Here is a 19,845-nt window from a genome sequence, read left to right as displayed (position 1 = left end):
ATTAGAAATTAATGAGATTCACAATGTAGTCTGGGAAAAGCATCGACATTCACATTGTTTTATAATCTACAGAAGAATGCTTATAAAATGATATACTATTGGTACATGATTCAAATAAAAATGTCTAAAATGTATAAATGCATTTCAAATTTATGTTGGAAATATAGATATATCCAGGATGGTTATATTCTGCTTAGTGGACTTGTAAAAAGCCAGAAAAGTTTAGGTTCAAGTACATGTACTGAAAGAAAGACTTTTAAAGGCTAAGATTCACCTTAAAACCAGTACTCTTTTATGGGGAGATTAATGGATAGGCAACTTAAAAAAAGTCATAGCAAATTGTTTTTATATATGGTCATTGCGCACAAGACAATGATATGTGCAAAAATGGAAAGAATTGTACTGGTTTGTGTATAATAGGAAATCACAATTTCCATGTCAATGAGATTGACTTCATGTGCCCCTCTTTAACTCAGCTTCCCATAGTCATAAGTCAGTTAGACTTTTTTCTTCTTTCTTTAACTATCAAACAATTCACACTGTATTAAACTCTTTTCTTTAATATGAAAAAGATGATAATTTTGGCTTATTGAAAACTACAATGTTCTTTATTTTCTGATGTAATGTAAAATTGAACTTAGAACTGCAACCTAGAACTACAAGATTTTATATCCCCCAATAAATTTCCTGTTATGCCAGCTGGTCTTCACATGTTCTACATTGGACAAGTTTTCTTGCTCTTTTCAGATAGGAAAATATTAAAAAAAAACAATGTTATAGTAGGTTTTGTTTAATGCAATTAATATATGTATATTATGTTATAATACGATAAATATATAACATTATAACATGCAAACCATGATATGTATGTGATATTCACTACCTGTTGTGGAACTGGCAGCAGAGTTGAACATGGGCCAGTCCTGAAATCTGGGGAAGGCTCGGATGAGGGCTCCGCGTCAGATGCGTCAGATGCAGAGAAGGGGCCAAGGCCATCTGGTAGTTCTATGCTACCTCTGGAGTCTGACGTCAGTCAGGCAGAAGAACAGTCTGAGCCTGTTCCTGGTGTGCGCATGCGCAGAGCTGCCAGAAGGCAAGAACAACTAAGAAAAAAGGGGCAACTTGGTCATAAGGCTTGGAGATGTTTGGTTCCTCCCATAAGACATAAAAGAGGAGCAAAAGGAGATGAGCCTTTGCAGGAAGCAATTAGTTCATCTGGTCGGTTCAAGCTCTGATAAGTTCTGTTTGACTCTATGCTAAATTTGTACTTGCGAAACTAATTGGCAATTAAGGCTCTGGCAGCGTTTCAAGGGAGATAAAGGTGGGTGCTTATCAACATTACCCTGACAGCCTGGCAACTCGAGCAAATATCTGTCGGACTCTTCATAGACTGTTTGTGAATCATTACAGGCTGTGAATGGTCATAATTCACAGCTGTATAAATAAAAGAGGGATTTTGGGACTAATGTTGTGATTTATGCTTTCTCGGGAAGCCTAGGTCAAAACATCATCTGACTTTGCATTAGTGCATTTCTCTCTATTCACTGCAATCCTAGTCCCCCTCTAAATAGCTTTCTGTTCCTCAAAAACTAATGGTTACTCTTCACTGATGTTGTGTCATCTACTCTTCTTGTGGACACATTCAGGAGGAACAAGATAGAAGTGTATAGAGGTAGTCCTTGACTTACAACCATTGATTTGGCAACCATTTAAAGTTACAATAGCACTGAGGAAAGTGACTTATCACCAGTCCTCACACTTATGACTGTTGCAGTTACATGATCAAAATTCCGGCACAGCAACCAACCTGCATTTATGATGTTTGCAGCCATTTGCAACCTTCCCAGTCAGATTTCACAAGCAAAGTCACTGAGAAAAGTCATATTTCTTAATGACCGCACTTAACAATGGCAGTGATTTGCTTAACGACAGTAGCAAAAAAAAGGTTGTAAAATCTTACTTAACAGCCATCTTGTTTATTAACAGAAATCCAGATTTCAATTGTAGTCGTAAGTAAGGACTACCTATATTTGAAGTATATCTGTCTATTCATTCGTTTATTTATTTATTTATTTATTTATTTATTTATTTATTATTTATATTGCCGCCTATTCTCCCATAGCAACTAAAGGTGGCTTACAGAATATAAAACCACATTTAAAACAATAAAATTGATAGATAGAATCAAATAAATTAATACAGTATAATAAAATCACCCCAACCCCTTGCCTGGTGACAGCAGATCACACAAGCCATTTAATGGGCTCCACCTGCTCTAATTTCCCCAGACCTGCTGGCAGACCAAGTTCTTCAGCACCTTCCAGAAAAGTATTAGAGTGGGGGCCGTTTCTAATCTCTGGATGAATGATGTTCCAGAGAGAGAGAGAGAGCCACCATGGAGAAGGCCCTTCTACTGGGTCCTACCAGTTGTATCTCCCTTGGGGATGGGACCCACAGCATTCCTTGCCTCCCTGCTCTGATGGGTTGGATAGATATGACCGGCAAGAAACGGTCCCTAAAATAACCTGGTCCCAAGCCATGAAGGGCTTTAAAGGTGACAACCAGCACTTTGAATTGCACCCGGAAGCAAATAGGAGGCCAATGCAGCTCCCACAGGAGAGGTGATATATGTGCACACCAGGTCCACGCAAAACCATGTGGGCCACTGCATTTTGCACCAGCTGGAGCTTCTGGATGCTCTTCAAGGGCAGCCCCATGTAGAGCGTGTTGCAATAGTCAAGACGGGAAGTGACTAGGACATGAGTGACTGTGAGTAGGGATTGTTGGTCCAGGAATAGGACTATGAATGTTGCTGGATTATGCAAAGCTTTTATACAAAAGTCAATAATTATTGTTTAATTCTATTAAGTTACAGGAATACAGGTTCAAATAAATAGGACAATTGCAGAGATATAAAGTTGGATTTTAAATGTAAAGCAGGGAATATTTAGGTATCATTTTTAAACTTTTGTGGAATTCACTTAGAACAAGTAGGGGAGAGGGAATAATGAAGAATCACAAGTTGTTCACCATAATTTCTTTGAAGTAACCCCTCCATCTGAAACTTTCTTAAAGGCAGAATTTTAGTTAAGGATACTTTGATGGGGCATCTACCCATACGTTCACATCCCAAAAAGTGTTTGCAAAAAAGAGGTGTGTCGTGTTGAAGGTTTTTGATTGTATCAACTGAACATATTGATTTTTTATTGTACTAATCATATTTTAAGCTATTGTGACAAGATTTTAATTTCAAAAGCAGTCAAATGTGCATTAGATAAGTACTACTCCTTTTATTCATTTCATCAAGGTTTAGTTAGTTTACACAATGTCATGGGGTCTAATATTTAGTCTCTATCATTTTCAATAACCTATGTACAAGGCAGTGGTGAGTTCTGGATCTCGTTGCAACCAGTACGGTGCAACGGGGCCTGGCGCCCACCACATGAATGTGCGCAAGTATGTGCACACATGCATGTAGCGCATGCATGCATCCTTACCTCCTGTGATGCTCTGCGATGCTCTAGCTGCTTGGTGGAGTGTTGCGCAGGCGCTGTATGCTCCGTGCGCGGAAGCGCTGAAAAGCTCAAATACCAGTAAGGAGCATGGGCAGGAGGGTAGGCCCTCCAGAGCACTGTACTGGAATGGTACCCGGTGCTCCCAGCAGGCCTCGGTACGCCAGTACCGGGGCGTACCAGTTGTAACCCAACACTGGTACAAGGTATCTATATACATTATATTCAAATAAGATCCTGAATGCAAGCACATTGTGGTATGGTCAGAAACTATCATCCTAGATCTTTTATTCCCAAATGAATATCTGGATAGTCTAGAAAAGAATAAACAATGCCAGTCTTCATCACCTGTGCAGAAAACCATAAAATTTGTACGGCCAATACTTGTCAGAATGTGTGGGCTACAGCAATAACTAAACATATCCTTAATGTAATTGCTTTAAGTAACAACATTTATGGGCAACATTCATACAATTCCAAGCCAAGACAGATAAAATCTGCGCAAAATTTATAAAGCACACAACCCTTTTTATAATCATAATGGTGAAACTCGGACTTCTATAGCTAGCGCTTTGGCTTTCTTAGTTAAATAATTATGCATGGAAGTTGACATACTGTTGCCTGTGATAAATTGATGAAAGGAGGGAATTGTGCTTGCTTTTTTTCATAGTGTGTCTCTCTCTGCTGGATGCCAATACATATTACAGCTCGCTCGTTCTTTCTTTCTTTCTTTCTTTCTTTCTTTCTTTCTTTCTTTCTTTCCTTCTTTCTTTCTTTCCTTCTTTCTTTCTTTCTTTCTTTCTCTTTCTCCTTCTCTCTCTCTCTCTCTCTCTCTCTCTCTCTCTCTCTGTCTCTTATGTCTCTATCTCTCTCCCTCCCTCTCCGACCCCAGAATTAAATGCTTACTAAAACTAACTGCCCATACATATTTGAGAAACTCTTAAAAAAGGAATAAAATCTGTACATGTCTCTTCTTCATCACTATCCTGCAAGCTGCATACATCTTTGCAGCAAATGCATTCTGGGCACCTTGTATCTGTAGATAAACTTCAGAGCTGCAAGGTTAAGTGGGAAATAGAAATCCAATGACCCCTAGCTGGGTAAGTGAGCTTAACAACTTCGCTAGTGCCATATGAACACAGTGAAGCTGAACATACTCCCTTCTGTGCTACTTAGGAAACGGGAAGATCTACACTATGTATTTTAAAATGAAAGACTAGAAAAACAGGGGAAAAAACCCTACCCAAAAGGGTTAATTTAATTACTAAATCTCAACAGGGAAGGGCCATGGGGAGAGGGGGGGGAGAGGAAGGGGGAGGTTGAGAGATCTCTAAAGTCACAGATAACAGTCTGGTTTGGTGTTTCAGAAGCTTTCTAGCACAGAAAGCACGTCAGATGAATTGCTTGCTAAATCCTATTACTCCATGTGGAAAATCTTACATGCAAGTTAACAAGGCTGAAGAACTGAGGAATGGTGCTGCTGACAGTATATTCCAACATCAGAACACTCTTAGCTCATGAAATGAATAGGAGGCTACTGCTTTGCATTCTAAAACCCCTCTCACTAATATCAAAATACAAGGAATACACACTATTTCCCTGCATGTAATAAAAATGCACTTCTAGCTGCAAAACAGAGAGGTGGGTGAAAAAAATGCTGAGCTTCAAAGGCAGGGTCTGTCAGCTATCAAGTTTTATTCTACAGAAATGGAGTAAAAACTTTGTGTTGTCACTATGTTTGCTGAGGAACTGTTCCCTGGATCTTTGACAGCTGTGCAATAGCTGTTCTTTGCATAAATTACTCTCTTCTAAATCACATCCAGTAATTTTATTGCCACAATATGCAGAATGCAGATCCTGGTGCCCGCATAGTTTCTGTAACACGGAAGTTTAAATACAGTAGAGCAGATTGCAGCGTAAGGATTTGTTTATTTATATGAATGAGAGGGTGTTTTAATTCAAGATTTAAAGTGACTAGGATTTATATAATCTCAATTTGAACAGGCAGTACAAACACCGAGATGCAGCTTCCCATCACCAGCCAGTCAAGTCACACACATATGCACTGAACTTACTGTAGCTCTCCTTCTAGGCTTAACAAGGAAAACCCACAGAGCAAGCCACACAGGCAACTCAGAATCACCTGACAAGAAACCATGCACGTTTGAAATTGCAACATTGCACTTAAGCTGTCCAAAGATATTTTTTTAAAAACATCATAAATGAATTATATTGTTAAATGGGTTTTAATCCATTTGTACAAGAGCCAGAACTAGCAAATAATTCTCTTAAGTAGTGCTTAAATTTTAGAGGAGTGTGATAATGGAGAGGGAAGAAAACAGGTTACTTCCATAATGACTCTTTTCTCTGACCTCTCGCATTATGTACACTGACTTGAGTTGTACAAAACAAAAAATCAGGATATAATTCAAATAAATAAATGATGTGGTGTATGCTCAGAGCTTTCTTCTGCCATGTAAATGTTGGCTGGAAGAAAAAGACAACTTGCACATTTGCCTTCTGGCTACTTATTTTCTCCTTCGTTTGTCTAGGTAACAAACCAACACAGAGGTGCATGGAAGATCAGCCACAGAAAGGATCCAATAAAAACAGCTCCATCAAAAGCACATTGAGATATATTTTATATAACCATTCAGGAGCTATAGAAGACAAGTTTTTGAAGACTGACCGTAAATCCTATGTACCCCACAACAAACATCATATATTAGCAGAAATGTCTTATTTCTTTTTTATTTTTTTAAAATAAGCAACAGCCACATGGTTAATATACATTGGGAAATGTTTTCAATCTTCTGACAAATGTAGGATTGAGGGAAGTGGAGGATGAATTGGGTACAATGACCCGAGAAACAGGATGGAGAAATTATACTTAGGGAAACAAGCGGGCATGATTAGTCAAAATCAACCTCACACGAACACCTTAGTCACATCCACACGATCAGGAGCACACCCTCGTCCTCCCACCCCTCCACTCGCAGCCCGGGTCAGGACTCGCAAGCGGGAGACAAGAAGACGGTAAGAAAAGTTGGCCGATCGCCCCCTACCTGAGGATAGCTGTGTCTCCCTGCCTCACCGTGATGTTGTCAGTGCCTCGGTTATAATCCACGCTGCGGACCGGCAGCCCTGTAGGGAGAAGGCAAAGCAGTCTCAGTAGGACCAACGGGAATTGTCTCCGATCGGGCTGAGCCCTTCCCACCATGGCTGGAGTTGCAAAGGATGGACTTTTCTCTCCCTCGCTCCGCTCTCTTTCTCTCAATCACTCTCGGCGCTTGGAGGATGGTGGACTTAAACCCAGAAAAAGAGAACAGGGAGAGGGCAGCAGGCGAGAGAGGTACGGTAATATCCGGCCAGCGATCGAAAAAACGCACAACTCTGCCTGTCCAGTTGATCAGTTATCTCGGCTTCTTGGTTGGGAGGGGGGGTGTTCCTCCTTCCCGACCTAGTCCTGGCTTCTTTTTAGGCTTCTCCTCCCCCAACCCCTCTCCCTTTCGATGCCTTGGGGTTGGAAAGAGATAATGTCTTGTTGTTTCTTGCGCGCGCTCTTTTGGCTTGTTTAAGTCCCCCACAGGCAAGCCGGACAGGGATGGAGACGAAGAAAAGAGGCGAGGAGGCGGTTGCACACACACATTTAAAAAAAGAAAACCCCAGAGGAGGGTAGGGGTCCCCACGGGAGGGGAGCGAGGGGGAGGAGGAGAGACGAAAGCAAACAAATCAAGGCGTCCAAAAGAGCTCCGAAAAGGCTAAGGCGAGAAGCTGCGACTTCGCCTGCCTGCTTGCCTCCCCCCCTCCTCCTGCTCCTCCAGCTTTTGCCAGAGCGAGCGGCGCAGCAGTCTCTGCGCTCAGCTCTCTCCCTAACCCACTTTCCCAGGCGGAGCGAAGGGAGGAGGGAGCGGCGAGCGGCTCAGCGGTGGAGGGGGAGCCGGGGAGGGGGAGAGAGGAAGAGGGTCTCCTCGTTGCCTGACTCGGTGGAAACTCGCATTCCACGCGCTCGCCCCCGCCCCCTCCCCACTCCAGAAAGCCACTCGGCCAGCTGCGCCGCGCATCCTTTCTCCCCTGGAGCCGCTGCCTGGTCAGCCTGTCCCGGCCAAACCGCCGGTGCTCTTTTAGGTTGTCACGACAACAGCTTCACTGGAGGCATGCCCCCACCCCCCCTTTTTAGAAAGAGAGCTTGTAGGCCGTTAGGAAATAAAAAAGGAAAGAAACGGGATGGGTGGCAGAAGGAAGGCTTGGGGGACTGAAAGGAAGGGAGCAAAACAAAAGGCTGTGGGAATTAGGGAGGGAGGGGAAAAGGAGAGTATATAAAAAGAGTGAGGTGACATTGGGCAAGTGAGAATGAAGAAGCAAACAGTCAAATTTCATTCGGTGTTAGTAGCCATACGGTTATTAGATTTTTACTTCTTTAATTCTGAAGGCTGTTCCCTTGCTCAGCAGAACTGAACTTCTGTGAGGCATTGGCTGAATGTAGGAGTAGCTACAGCTTGGCAAGCATCATGAGGTTAAGTGTGGCTTCCAGTGGCAGGCTTGCCAAGCTGCTTCTACGTGTGATGAACAGAGTCCAGTCAAGTGCTCACAATGAGAGAAAGAGCTGCTACAGGACGAAATGGCTGGGTGTGTGCATTATCTTCATATAAGCTTGGTTTAGATGTTCATTCTAAGAGAGGAGAGGAGGACACAAGCATGCTGGCCTGATCCCAGCTATCTGTAACTTGCCAGACTATATTATGTGGAGACCTATATGTGTGACTCTTAGCAGCATTTAAATTGGGAGCTTACAAAGGATTTAGGGATCAACATTAGGTCAAAAGGACATAGTGAGGTCAGCACCCTAGATATAAAGGTATTACACTCATTTCTCCAATTTACTTCCATGCTTTATTAACAAAGTTTTTGGCATATGAGTTTTTGGCTCCAATTTGTTAATCTGCACAAGTAGTTTATTTTTGTGCGCAAATCAGCTTATATTATCCATTACCTGTAAGGGACAATTATTTCATAAGACATTTTTTTTCATATGTTTTTGAAAAAAATCTTAAGTAAGATCTGAATTCGAAACTTAAAACTTTCCATTTTCACTTTTTTAAAAAAATCTTAAATTGGGTCCAGAACAGGTTTACTGTCTATTGGTCCTAAATTTATGCAGACTTCAGCAACAGTGCTCTGATATTTATTAGTTAAGAAAAGGCTGTTATGTAACTGAGGCAAACAATCTCTGGCTTTAGGATTACCCAGAGTCCTCAGCCTAATTTATATGGCTATCACCCTCATTTCAAAAGCCTGCTATGGTCAGTATAGGCCTCTGACAAAGGTGATTGATTCTTTCCTTGACTGTCTGCTGACTAAAAAGAGAGAGACTAAGGAGAAGATAAAAGAGGAAGGCAGTTAAAGAAAGAATATTGTGCTCCCAATTGGGTGCCTACTCTACTCACCATGGACAATGTGTCTCTAACACTTTTTTCTCTCTGTATGAATGTGACTCTGGCCTGAAATACATTGACCAGTTAATAAAAATGACTCTGAAATACATGCATACATACATACATGCTCTTTTCCCTATTGCAATAACTAATTTTAATGAATAAAATGTGATCTACAAAATAAAATGAATGTTGCAGAAAGTGAAAAGGAAATAGGAAAACTTGGAGTTCTTTCTTCTTCATCCAAATCAGTAGATCAGTCTTTTTTTCCCCTCTTTGATGAGAAATGGAACATTCTTCTGGATAATTGGCATTTCAGACTCATATATTGCTCTTTATCCCATAATTTTCTTCTCCAGATAAACCATTCTCTACCAGAACCTCAGACCAGCCATTCCTCCCCCATCTCTCTTATGGGCCCTTGATGTATGAGGGTCTAATTGGAGCAGAGACAATGGTGGTATTGAGTTGCCTGGAATGTGAATGCTGCATCTGTCCTCCCCAAATGCCAAGATTGGCAGCTGAGCTCCAGTTCATTTCAGCAGCTTCACCAACTTGACCCATGAAGCATTAAGAGAGTAGCTAATGTACCATTTGGCTCAATGCACAAGAAAAGAACTTCATAGAGAGTCACATTCATGAAATGGGCATCTACATACATTTGATAAACAAACAAACAAACAAGGATGTTAACTACCTTGGATGGTGGTTTAACTAGTGCTGTCATCTTCTTTTCCCATTGCTCATATATATGAGAAATACATGTTTAGTGTTCATGTTGACAATGCTAGTATCTGATTGCATTTTAGAGGAAAGGTTTTGAAGGACAAAAGGAGAAATTGGAAAAGTATTTTTTTTTGTAGGCAAGTGTCTAAAGGAACTGTTGTTCCTTCACTCCTGCTACCATATTATGAAGATACTCACTAATTTGTTAATTACTTTTACTTTTGCAATGGGCAAATCTGCACTGACATTAACTGTACCATTTTTTTCTTCCAGCATTGTGATGTGTTGCTATCATTCAACAGTGTTCAAGGATGAGATCATTGAAGAATCACCAGTATTTTGTGAACACTGGAAAATTATAAATGGGAAACAATAGGAGATTGTTTCTGTGTGCTACAAAATAAGACTGTGCGTGTGAAAATAAGATCTTCACATACAAGGCTGTTTTTATGCTAAATCCAGATTGTAGGAGACACAAAACAGGCCAAGCAGTAGTATTTATTTAGCCTTAGTCCCACATAGTGGTTGCTGGTGCTAAATGATGATGCTTACTCACATCTAGATCAATAAGCACACTTAGACTACTGTGGCCCAGAAGACCATTGCCATATGCATGCATACCCTTTAGCTGGGTAGACTGTATCCTATACTTGCATGAAGATGTCCTTTATTAAATTGCTGGTTTTTTTTTAATAAGAACCTGGAGCTAGTGCTTTCATTTTTTTATAAGTATGCAAGTTTTGTAATTATACAAGAACCAAAATGTAGATTTATTTATACTTTGTAATGCCACAGGTTAAATAATTGTCCAGGGCAGATAGCATCACCTCGTCTATCACAGCTAAACCAGATTAATATTTGGCTGGGGGATTGCCAGGAAATCCCACAGTTGTAGACTAGACTGCGAAGTTGGGGAAACAAAAACAAAACAAGAAGATATTTCTTGCTGGCAAGAAAATTACATGAATTACATAAACCTATGGAATCACAGAGAGTCAACCCCTGTTGAAGGAATCTTTACATGCAGTTTTAAAATTACATCACCCTGTGAAGCTTTATTTGTGTTCTCAGTTAAGAATGGAGTCAGAGAACGAGGGAGGGAAATTTCTTATTTTTGGTTCTGAATTTTAAAATGAAATGTCCATCAAAATCTAAACTAGAATGTATTAGTGGTAATTTCTCACTAATATCATTTAAAGGTTTTTTTTTAATAGAATACATAGAACAAAACTTATCTGACCATATTGTTTTATTGTAGACATGTTGCCCAAAATCTCCACTAACTATTTCTGGTGCTATCAATTCTACCAGGTCTATCTACCAGTTCTACCTACAATCCAAAAGAGTAGTGTACAGTTGCAAATTAACATACATGTATCTTACACTAACGATACCTCATCTACTCTTTCTATCTATGAAATCCAGAAACATATAGAAAATATCAAAATTGGAGAGGCTGATCTAATACTAGAAATTGGAACTTATGGGTATTAGCTTACATTACTTTAATCTTAATATCAAGACTCCATTGCACTGATATGCTTTTGAATAATGAAGCTTTTTCTCCCTTGTCCAAAATGACCTTGACAAGGACAACATTGTGCAATAACTCAAAGCTGTAACAAAGCTTGTGATACATTAAGTGTAATCTAAAGCTTCCAATTCTACCAGGCAGTAGTGCATACTTAATTCTATGTAATCATATGAGTTGTTCATTTGTAGTTAATAAGAGTTATTATGTGTTAATTAAATACCAGTGCATAAAGAAAACATATTTATCGGAGATTTACAATCATACAATGCGAGTTGCATCTGCCACATAACTGCTGAATCTAGCTAAATATATCCTTATCTCAGAATATTTACTTAGGAGACAGTTACTACCCCGTTAAATCTAAATTTAATGTCTAGTTAAATATATTAGGATTCACTTCATGGAAAATGGCATCAATATGTTTTATATGGAAAATAATAGAAGTCTTCCCTAGATGAAATATGGCAATAAAAGCATTTCTGATGGTTGAAGTAACTATTAAATGCCAGATGGAAATACAAATGGCAAGAAAATTTGTCTCCCCTCAAGAGAAGCCAGATGACTAAAACTACCTTACTGTTTTGATCACAAAATGGTCTTCAACTTCCCTGCTCCAAATTACAGAAATGGAGAAATGGAGTGAAGATTGGAAAAAAAGAAGTCTCATTATAAAACAACAACAACAACTCTAGGATCACTTAAGAACAAGGTCTTGCACACTAACATCCACATCACACACACACACAAGGAACTATTTTACAGGATCTACTGCTACCAGTAAATGAATTAGAGTTATACCCAAATGACAGTAAATATTAGGAAATGTCTTCCGTTGTCTTAAAATTCTGTTGCTTTCTCTGCATTTCTCCTATTATTTTTTTTCTGCCTATTTCTTCTATTTCAGTGCCCTGACACTTTCATTTCTGTGCCTTTTTTCTCCATTTATATTGCCAAATTCCTGACCTGGTTGTTGATTCTGCAATTGCTAATCTTTGCTGCTGTGATTATCTATTCTACCCATTGCATTGGCAAGGCAAGGTTGGTCATCAGATATTGTTATCATTCACATCTAAGTCTCTTGGCCTCAACTGCTCAAGGCTTTTCACCATCCTTCTTTTTATCATCGGTTAACTTTCATTGACAGAATATAAAGCTCTTTACCCTTACACATCATTGGAGAGTTCTCTTTCCTACAAATGATTTGGTCCTTTCTCATATTTCAAGTCTTGCTTAAAGCAAAATATTACTGCAAACCTATTTTTAAAACCTCTTGTTCCTACAATTTTCATTTATTATAGCATAAAACAAGATAAGAGTTTCTGATTATTTTTATGGCAATAATACCACCCTTAAAGCCTGTGACTTTTAATATGCAATTCCAGCTAGATAAGGATTCTGAAAAATATAATTTTTCATTTCACACCTAGACAAAGATCGCTTGTTGTAAAAAATATGCAAATTGGCTAATAGGACCTGTGTTACCAAACTACAAATAAAATTAAATTTGAAAAGCAAGTGAGTTTCTATAAAATCATGGATTGTTTCATTCAGCAACAGTATCTTTCCACCAGCACTGATAATGTTACTAATTTTGAGTAACTAAACTTCTGCAAGAAAATAGTTAGGTTTAGAGAGCACTAAGGACCCTTCATTTATTGGTAGTATCTTCCCATCTAGACCAGAACAACATTTCACAATTGATTTTTCTCACTTAGGGACCTTATAGTGGCGGCATATTCCACTGACACAATTCCTGAGTTTTCAACAATTTCTGTCTTTTTTCATACCGTAAACATATTTTGAGGAAACATAACATGTATAATATATCGATTGTAACTTCAGAATTCGGCTTGGAAGCATTGAGTTTCGTTTATAGTTTTCTAAGCCTACCCTGTTTTGAATTCCCCGAAAACATACAACATGAAATAATATTCCAATGAGACGTTGATTGTCTCTGCCAGATCATCCAATAATGATTTAACCTTTACAGTTAAACTCCAGTCAATATAAAGATGATCTATCACAGGGGTGTCAACTCAATTTTATTGAGGGCAGCATCAAGGTTGTGTTTGACCTCAGGAGGGCCAGGGTGGCATGGCCAGCTTGACATCACTAGTGTCAGGGGTGCCTGTGGCCCGAGCACTCTGTCAGCGAAAACGGGCTCCAGAGCTCCATTTTTGACAATAACAGCTTTCTGCAATATCTACCAGTGAAAACGGAGCTCAGAGGGCCACATGTGGCCCTCACAAGCTCCACTTTTGACCATGACAGCCTTCTTCGGCCCTCTGCCAGTAAAAATGAAGCCCCCGAGCTCCATTTTTGCTGGAGAAAGCCCCCCCCCCCAGGTCAGACCTTTACTGTTTCCAGAGTGGCCCGTGGGCCAGATCTAAGCACCATGCAGGCCAGATCAAGCCCATGAATTTGACAGCCCTGATCTATCAAGGAAAAGCAAAATGATATTTTTGATCTTGAAAATTGCCCAGTAATTATAACATCTTATGGTAAAGGTAGTGTCTATATGGCAGTGACGTGCGGTGAGGTTTATGGCTGGTGAGGCTGGTGACGTCATCAGAAAGGCGGGGAATGGGACCACGTGTGCAGGAGGCTGAGGCTGCCTCCCATTCCCCGCCTTCCTGAGTCAACATGAAGGGGACCGCGGAGTGCGAGCCGCACGTATGCAGGAGGCTGTGGCTGCCTCAGCCTCCTGCACACATGGTCCCATTCCCCACCTTCTTGAGTCAACATGAAGGAGATCGCAGAGCGCAAGCCGGCAGAGCGCACTCCGCGGTCCCCTTCAGGAAGGCAGGGGATCGGACCATGTGTGCCTTTTCCCCTTTCCCTTTTTTTTCTGTTCATGATGAGAGCGGTGTGGCTCTGTCTCCCCTGCCTCCCCTGACCGCACGTCCCTGCTATATGGTGAGATACATTTATATGTTTTTAAACAAGCCATTTTAGTAGATCTTTGGGAAATCTTAAAATTTTGCCAAAAGAATTTGAAGTAAATGTTTATTCTAACACTAAGTTCTTTCAGAAAATACTTTTGTGACTTTGAATGTATTATCTAGAAAATTGAAGTCCAACATATCTAGAGGACATCAGGGTAGAGAAGGGTGTTTTAGATGCAGATAATTACAGGTTGATTAATCATGACCTGCATTTATTTTTATCTGATATACAATTTCAACATTTTAAATATTCTTTTTATTGTTTTTACCACAAATCTTCCAATAAACTAGTTTTAAAATATTGGCAAATTGTATTTATCAGAGGTATTCAAAACTGCTAAGGCTAACTCTTTCTAACAGATGCTAATTGTTTCCCAAATACTTTTTTGATATTGATTGTTGCCGATAGTAATGTATGAAGAAGTTGCAATATCTTAACTGGGTGCATGATCATTTATCACAGTAAACATATATTTCTGATTAAAAATTGAACAAATCTGTACTTCCCTGTATCCTTTATAGTATTTACACAGCATTGTGTTTCATGAGCCAAGAAAATTATTTTTGACATTTTAAAATGGAATCAGTAGAAAGAGAATTGTCAAAATTGCCATCAGAATGAAGTCCAGTAAATGAATTTGTAACATTGAAGAGGTCCTTCAAAATGATAATCTTCCTCCATTTCAGATGTTGAAAAAGCTTAACAGATATAGATTTAACGAATAAGATAAACAGATCTTCAGAGAAAAAGTAACAACATGCGGGGTTCCATTTTCATAAAAGAAAGTGGGAAAGCATGAAAGCAAAAAAAAAATCTTTGGTTTTTTTTGACATTTTTTTTTTAAAAAAATATGGCGATAGAGAAAAGGAAAAGCCTGTCGTTTGTCAATTTTCACTATTTTTACACTTTCTTTTGTCACTGCTGATTTTAGCCTCTTAAAATTGTTTTGTGCTATCAGTTTCACCTATCATGCATAGAGAGCATTTTGAAGTGTTAAAAATGGTCCTTATTTTAAAAAATCACACACACCAATTCAACACAAATTGCTTTGGAACAAACATCCAAACAGAAAACCACAAGCTAGAAAAAGTTTGGAGGAATGGGCATAGCCAGGATAAAATCAAAATGTTAAACCTATTTTGCAAGAGGAAGAAAAGGAGGAAGAACTAAGATAATAAGCTGTGTGTTGTTGATGCTGCTGATACTATTTTCTAAGAACCGCCGACTGACTGCTGATGGTTTCTTGTGTGCTGCTGATTGCCCATCATGCCTGATTGCAGCATTGCACTTACTAGACTAATGTACCTGAAAGGATATATAAGGAACCCATTTTCCAGAGAACAAGCACACTGACAGAACATACAGGGAGCTCAAAAAAGAATTTGGTGGGGAATCAAGGAAGAGGATTCTTCGTTGCTTCTTTTATTTTATTTCTTAAGGAAGCAGTTTCTAGGGTCCTACAACCAGAGCAAGCCAACGGAGAACATATGGATGAACGTATGAGAAGGGAGTCAAGGGATGAGTCTCTAAACAACTTGGACAGCAAGGGAATATTGTCATTATCTGAAGGTACAATATTTGCATTTTTAACATAAACAAATGTAAATTATACCTATTGCAAGAACAAGCTCTAAAAGAAAAGTGGTTTCAGAAGAAAGGTTCTACACAGCAAGCCATTAGGAAATATGAGAATTTCCTGAGCATGGGTAACTGAGCTCTTCATAAAGGGTAGGGCAGAAACAGCAGAGAACAGAAAAAAAATTCCTTTAGTGGAGACAGACATGTAGAAGAAGGTCACAAAAAAGCAAAAGGATGGATAACACTGGAGTTCAGTAAACATTATATCAGCCTCTTCTTTTAGGGGGTAACCCACAGCCACCTGAGAAAGATATTTGGGCTTTATGAAGAAACTAAAGAAAAAAAGTGGAAATGATAAGTGATTCCTGCTGAAAAGAACCCAGGGAGGAAACTGCAGGTGGACAAGTTTTTTCGCCCCAATCCGTTTAATTGAAGATCATGACAAAAGAAGAAAAAAGAAATTCTGGAAATCAACAAGAGTTGGGATTCTATGACAAAAGCGTATGTCGATGAAGAACTCTTGAGAAAAAAAAACAGATTGCATCTTGAGAAGACTAGGAAGAATCTATTTGCCAGAATCAAATAGGCAACTAAGGACTGGACTGTAAAAACTGAATGCAAAGGGGCAAGCAGTGCCAGGGTAGGCTTGCAGATATTCACAGGAAGCTAATACAAGGAAGCTAACAGAGAACCTTGTAGATGGTACCATTTTAAACATAAAATATTTCCACACCACTGAACAGAGGGATAGCTCTTTTTTTCCGGCAACAGAAACGCAGCTAATGAAGCTGCTGAAGTTGGGACAGCTCTGGAATGGGAAGAAAGCGGAAAGAGAAAGTGTGTCGAATTGGTGAAGAAATTTTATTATTAGAGGAAGAAAAAAAGAAAAAAAATTAAGCTAAGATTGAAGACAGAAGACTGTAGGTGGCGAGACTGATCTGCATTGAACTTAGTTTCTAATCCAGTTTCTAATTTTTTTTTCACGGATGTAACTTTTGCAGGGGCTTCCTATTTTTTAAACTGAATGGATTAATTTTTTCTTCTTCTTTTTTCACTTTTGCTTATACCTATGGATTAAAATTCTCCTACTTTTTTATAATGCTTGATTGGATTGATTGGATTGTTTTTGATCTCCATTTAAGGGTTTTTTCCTTCTTTCTTAAGCTTTGAATATGAAGAAGATAATAAGAAGGGTTATAAAGAGGGTTGTAACAACAGGAGGAAAAGCAGTTACACTGCCACTTAGAGGCTGGAGGCTGGATACATTGTTTTTTCTTCTTTCTCTTTGATCACTTGAGATTTAAGGTTCTTTCAATTTGTTTACTCACAGTGATAGTAGGAAGAGCACAAGTTGTTTATACAGGTGTCTTTTGGAAATTCTATCACTAGCTATTGGAGGGAAGACAACATTTTGACTTGAAAGATAATAAATGAACCTGTTTGAAGTTTATTAAAATAGCCTTGAACCCTATAGTGGTAGTGTCTGCAAAATTGAAAGAATGGCTCAGCAGGAAAAAGAAACTGTAACATTGCAAATGATTAGGTTTGAAATTCAAAATCTATTAGTTGTGACAGAGAGAATTGAAAAGTGATTGGAGAATATGGAATACAAGACAGAAAAATCTGATGGAGAAACTGAGGATGATTACCAAATGAAGAAAGTGGGGGACAGAGTTCAAAAGATGGAAGAAAAAAATGAACAAAGCGATAAGAAAACTGTGGATACTGACAACAAAGTGAGCATGGTTGGTAATGGCAAGAACAGAATATGGAAAGGGGAAATAGATGAATTGGAACTATACCCCAGACTTCAAAGCACAGAAGAAGAAAAGAGAGAAAAATTGACAGAGATAAGGAGAGAAATCATGAGAGAAGCACTAGTGATAACCAAAGATCTGCTGATGGAAAGAACAGATGTTGGGTTTCAAGCTTTTATGAGATACGAAAGGAATAACATGTTGCCAAGAGAAGTTTATACAAGATTTATTAAGAAAGTAACTAGAATGTTAATGCTACAAATGGCAAGAGATATAAGACTGTACTATTACTAGAAAGATACAGGTTGATGCAATGAAAATGTATAATAAAAAATTAAGCTAAATTTAGTTTACTAGTAGTATGTATAAAATGAAGCGACAATAGCTATAGTTAAATAATGATTAATAATGATAACAATGCATATAGATATATTAGTTTGATAATATGAAATTTTACATAAACAACACATGGAGATTATGAGATGAGATTTAAAAGTTTTATTTAGAATATGTTATAAAGATGTATTGTGATTGGATGATTTTAGGATGATTTAATGGAATGTTATATAATCCTATTCTAGATTTTGAATATTATATATAAAAGGATGTAAAAACAATTATAGTCAAATTAAGGTTAAGATATAATAATTGTGATATACATGAATACAGGTGAATTTGAATGATGAGATTTGATATGAAAAGCAGGTGGTGACTATGGAAGAGATGCATGGAAATACTGTAACCAACTGACCCACTTTCTACAATTTGTAACGGAAGATGTTTTTTTTTTTAAATTTAAATTTTTATGTTTGTTTGTCCTTGTTCAAAAACAAATAAAATTGTTTTGTTTTTTTAAAAAAACAATAGCAGAATCCTTATATCCTTCTTTTCAGCTCCTACAAGTTACTGTAATAAAGAAAAGTTGGAATAATCAGAAAATGGTTTTGGGGGAATGGCTTTGAGTTGTATTCTTTTACGGAGTTCAGAAACAAATTTCTGAAGTCAGAATTCATTTACTTGTATGTGCTTCTTTTACTCTAGGCTTCAGTTGGTGGACACCATGGCTTCTGTAAAATGAACAAAAATGCAATTCATTTCACAACTGCTATATATCTCATAGGATGGAGGGTATATATCTTGGCTAATTGCCTGTTCCTCCTCATTGTATTGTACTGCATTACTTGTCTTATTTTCTTTATTAGAATCTTGGATTGTTTCTTTTATTTGGAATGTATTGTGAATGTTTGATTTGATGTTGGAAATAATCTTAATAGATGAATAATACAATGTTATTTGTTTTTTAAATAAATATTTAAATAAGCAAATAAGATTCTGAAGATGTACTGGATTTCATTGCCTCAAATTAGACAGTAACTATTGTTTGTCGATGGGTATTTGCTTACTTTGAGTCTCTTCCCCTCATTATTCCAAATACTTGAATCACATTTCTTATTTTATATTTTGGACTCTTGTCAAAGGAATCAATGTGAATTGAAAATATTGGGAACAACAGATTCAAAGGTAACTTATTTGGTTCATAACTCATTTTGTAAGCTTTCATTTACTTAATAGCTTTTAGGAGCAGTTTGGTGAATTTTGCAATGTTTTTTAGTGGATAAGGGTACAGAGCATTGTGGGCTGCAACAATAACTTTCTTGTAACAAGGAGGAATAATAATAGTGTTGACATCTGTTCCAGTTACTGAGAGTTCCATTTTATCATTCCTGATTTGAATTATTTATATACTTCCTTATATACCTCAAGGAAGCCCACATAGCAGTCCCACTTCAAATTGTATCCTGTTACAACTCTGATAGTAATTGATTCTAAGTCACACAATGAATTCCCATGGAAGAAGATGGATTTGAATCTGTGTCTCCCTAGTCCTGATCATCACCATGACCATTATATTGCCATGGCCTTTAACATTATATGGTATGTATGTATGTATGTATGTATGTATGTATGTATGTATGTATGTATGTATGTATGTATGTATAGATAGATGATAGATAGATAGATAGATAGATAGATAGATACACACATACATGCATACACACACATACACACACACATAAATATAGACTAATTATATCGTTTCTTTCTCAAATGACAGTGAAATATTGGACTTATTTTCCCCTTGGTGTTAAATAGATGCTGTTTATTTGCAAAAAAACATTTTCCAGCATAACTACTCAGTGCCACTGCTTAATCTTACAATTTAAAGTAAAAATATCTAAAGTACTTTTTTACTTTTAGATTTACTTTTAGATTTTTACTTTCAGATAAATTATCCAAGAAATTGATTTTTTTAATGGCTGAACATGAATGATATTGTCCAATTGAATTCATCTAAT

The 19,845-nt window shown here is 38.0% G+C and overlaps 1 protein-coding gene across 3 annotated transcripts in view; it reads right to left on the bottom strand.

Annotated features, from left to right (window-relative positions):
• Nucleotides 1-7,675, bottom strand: part of LSAMP (limbic system associated membrane protein) — a 505,584-nt gene extending 497,909 nt beyond the window's left edge. For all 3 annotated transcript variants that reach the window (XM_081951125.1, XM_081951123.1, XM_081951124.1), the window contains exon 1: nt 6,578-7,675. In XM_081951125.1, the coding sequence (XP_081807251.1) occupies nt 6,578-6,732 (155 nt within the window). In that variant the 5' untranslated portion in view covers nt 6,733-7,675. The remainder of the gene's footprint in view (nt 1-6,577) is intronic.
• Between the last annotated feature and the right edge of the window lie 12,170 nt (nt 7,676-19,845).

This window comes from Natrix helvetica (genome assembly GCF_964273705.1).
Source record: "Natrix helvetica genome assembly, chromosome: 4".
NCBI classification, from domain to species: domain Eukaryota; kingdom Metazoa; phylum Chordata; class Lepidosauria; order Squamata; family Natricidae; genus Natrix; species Natrix helvetica.
Note: the sequence above shows the minus strand (reverse complement) of the source record. Positions and strands in the feature narration are given on the sequence as shown.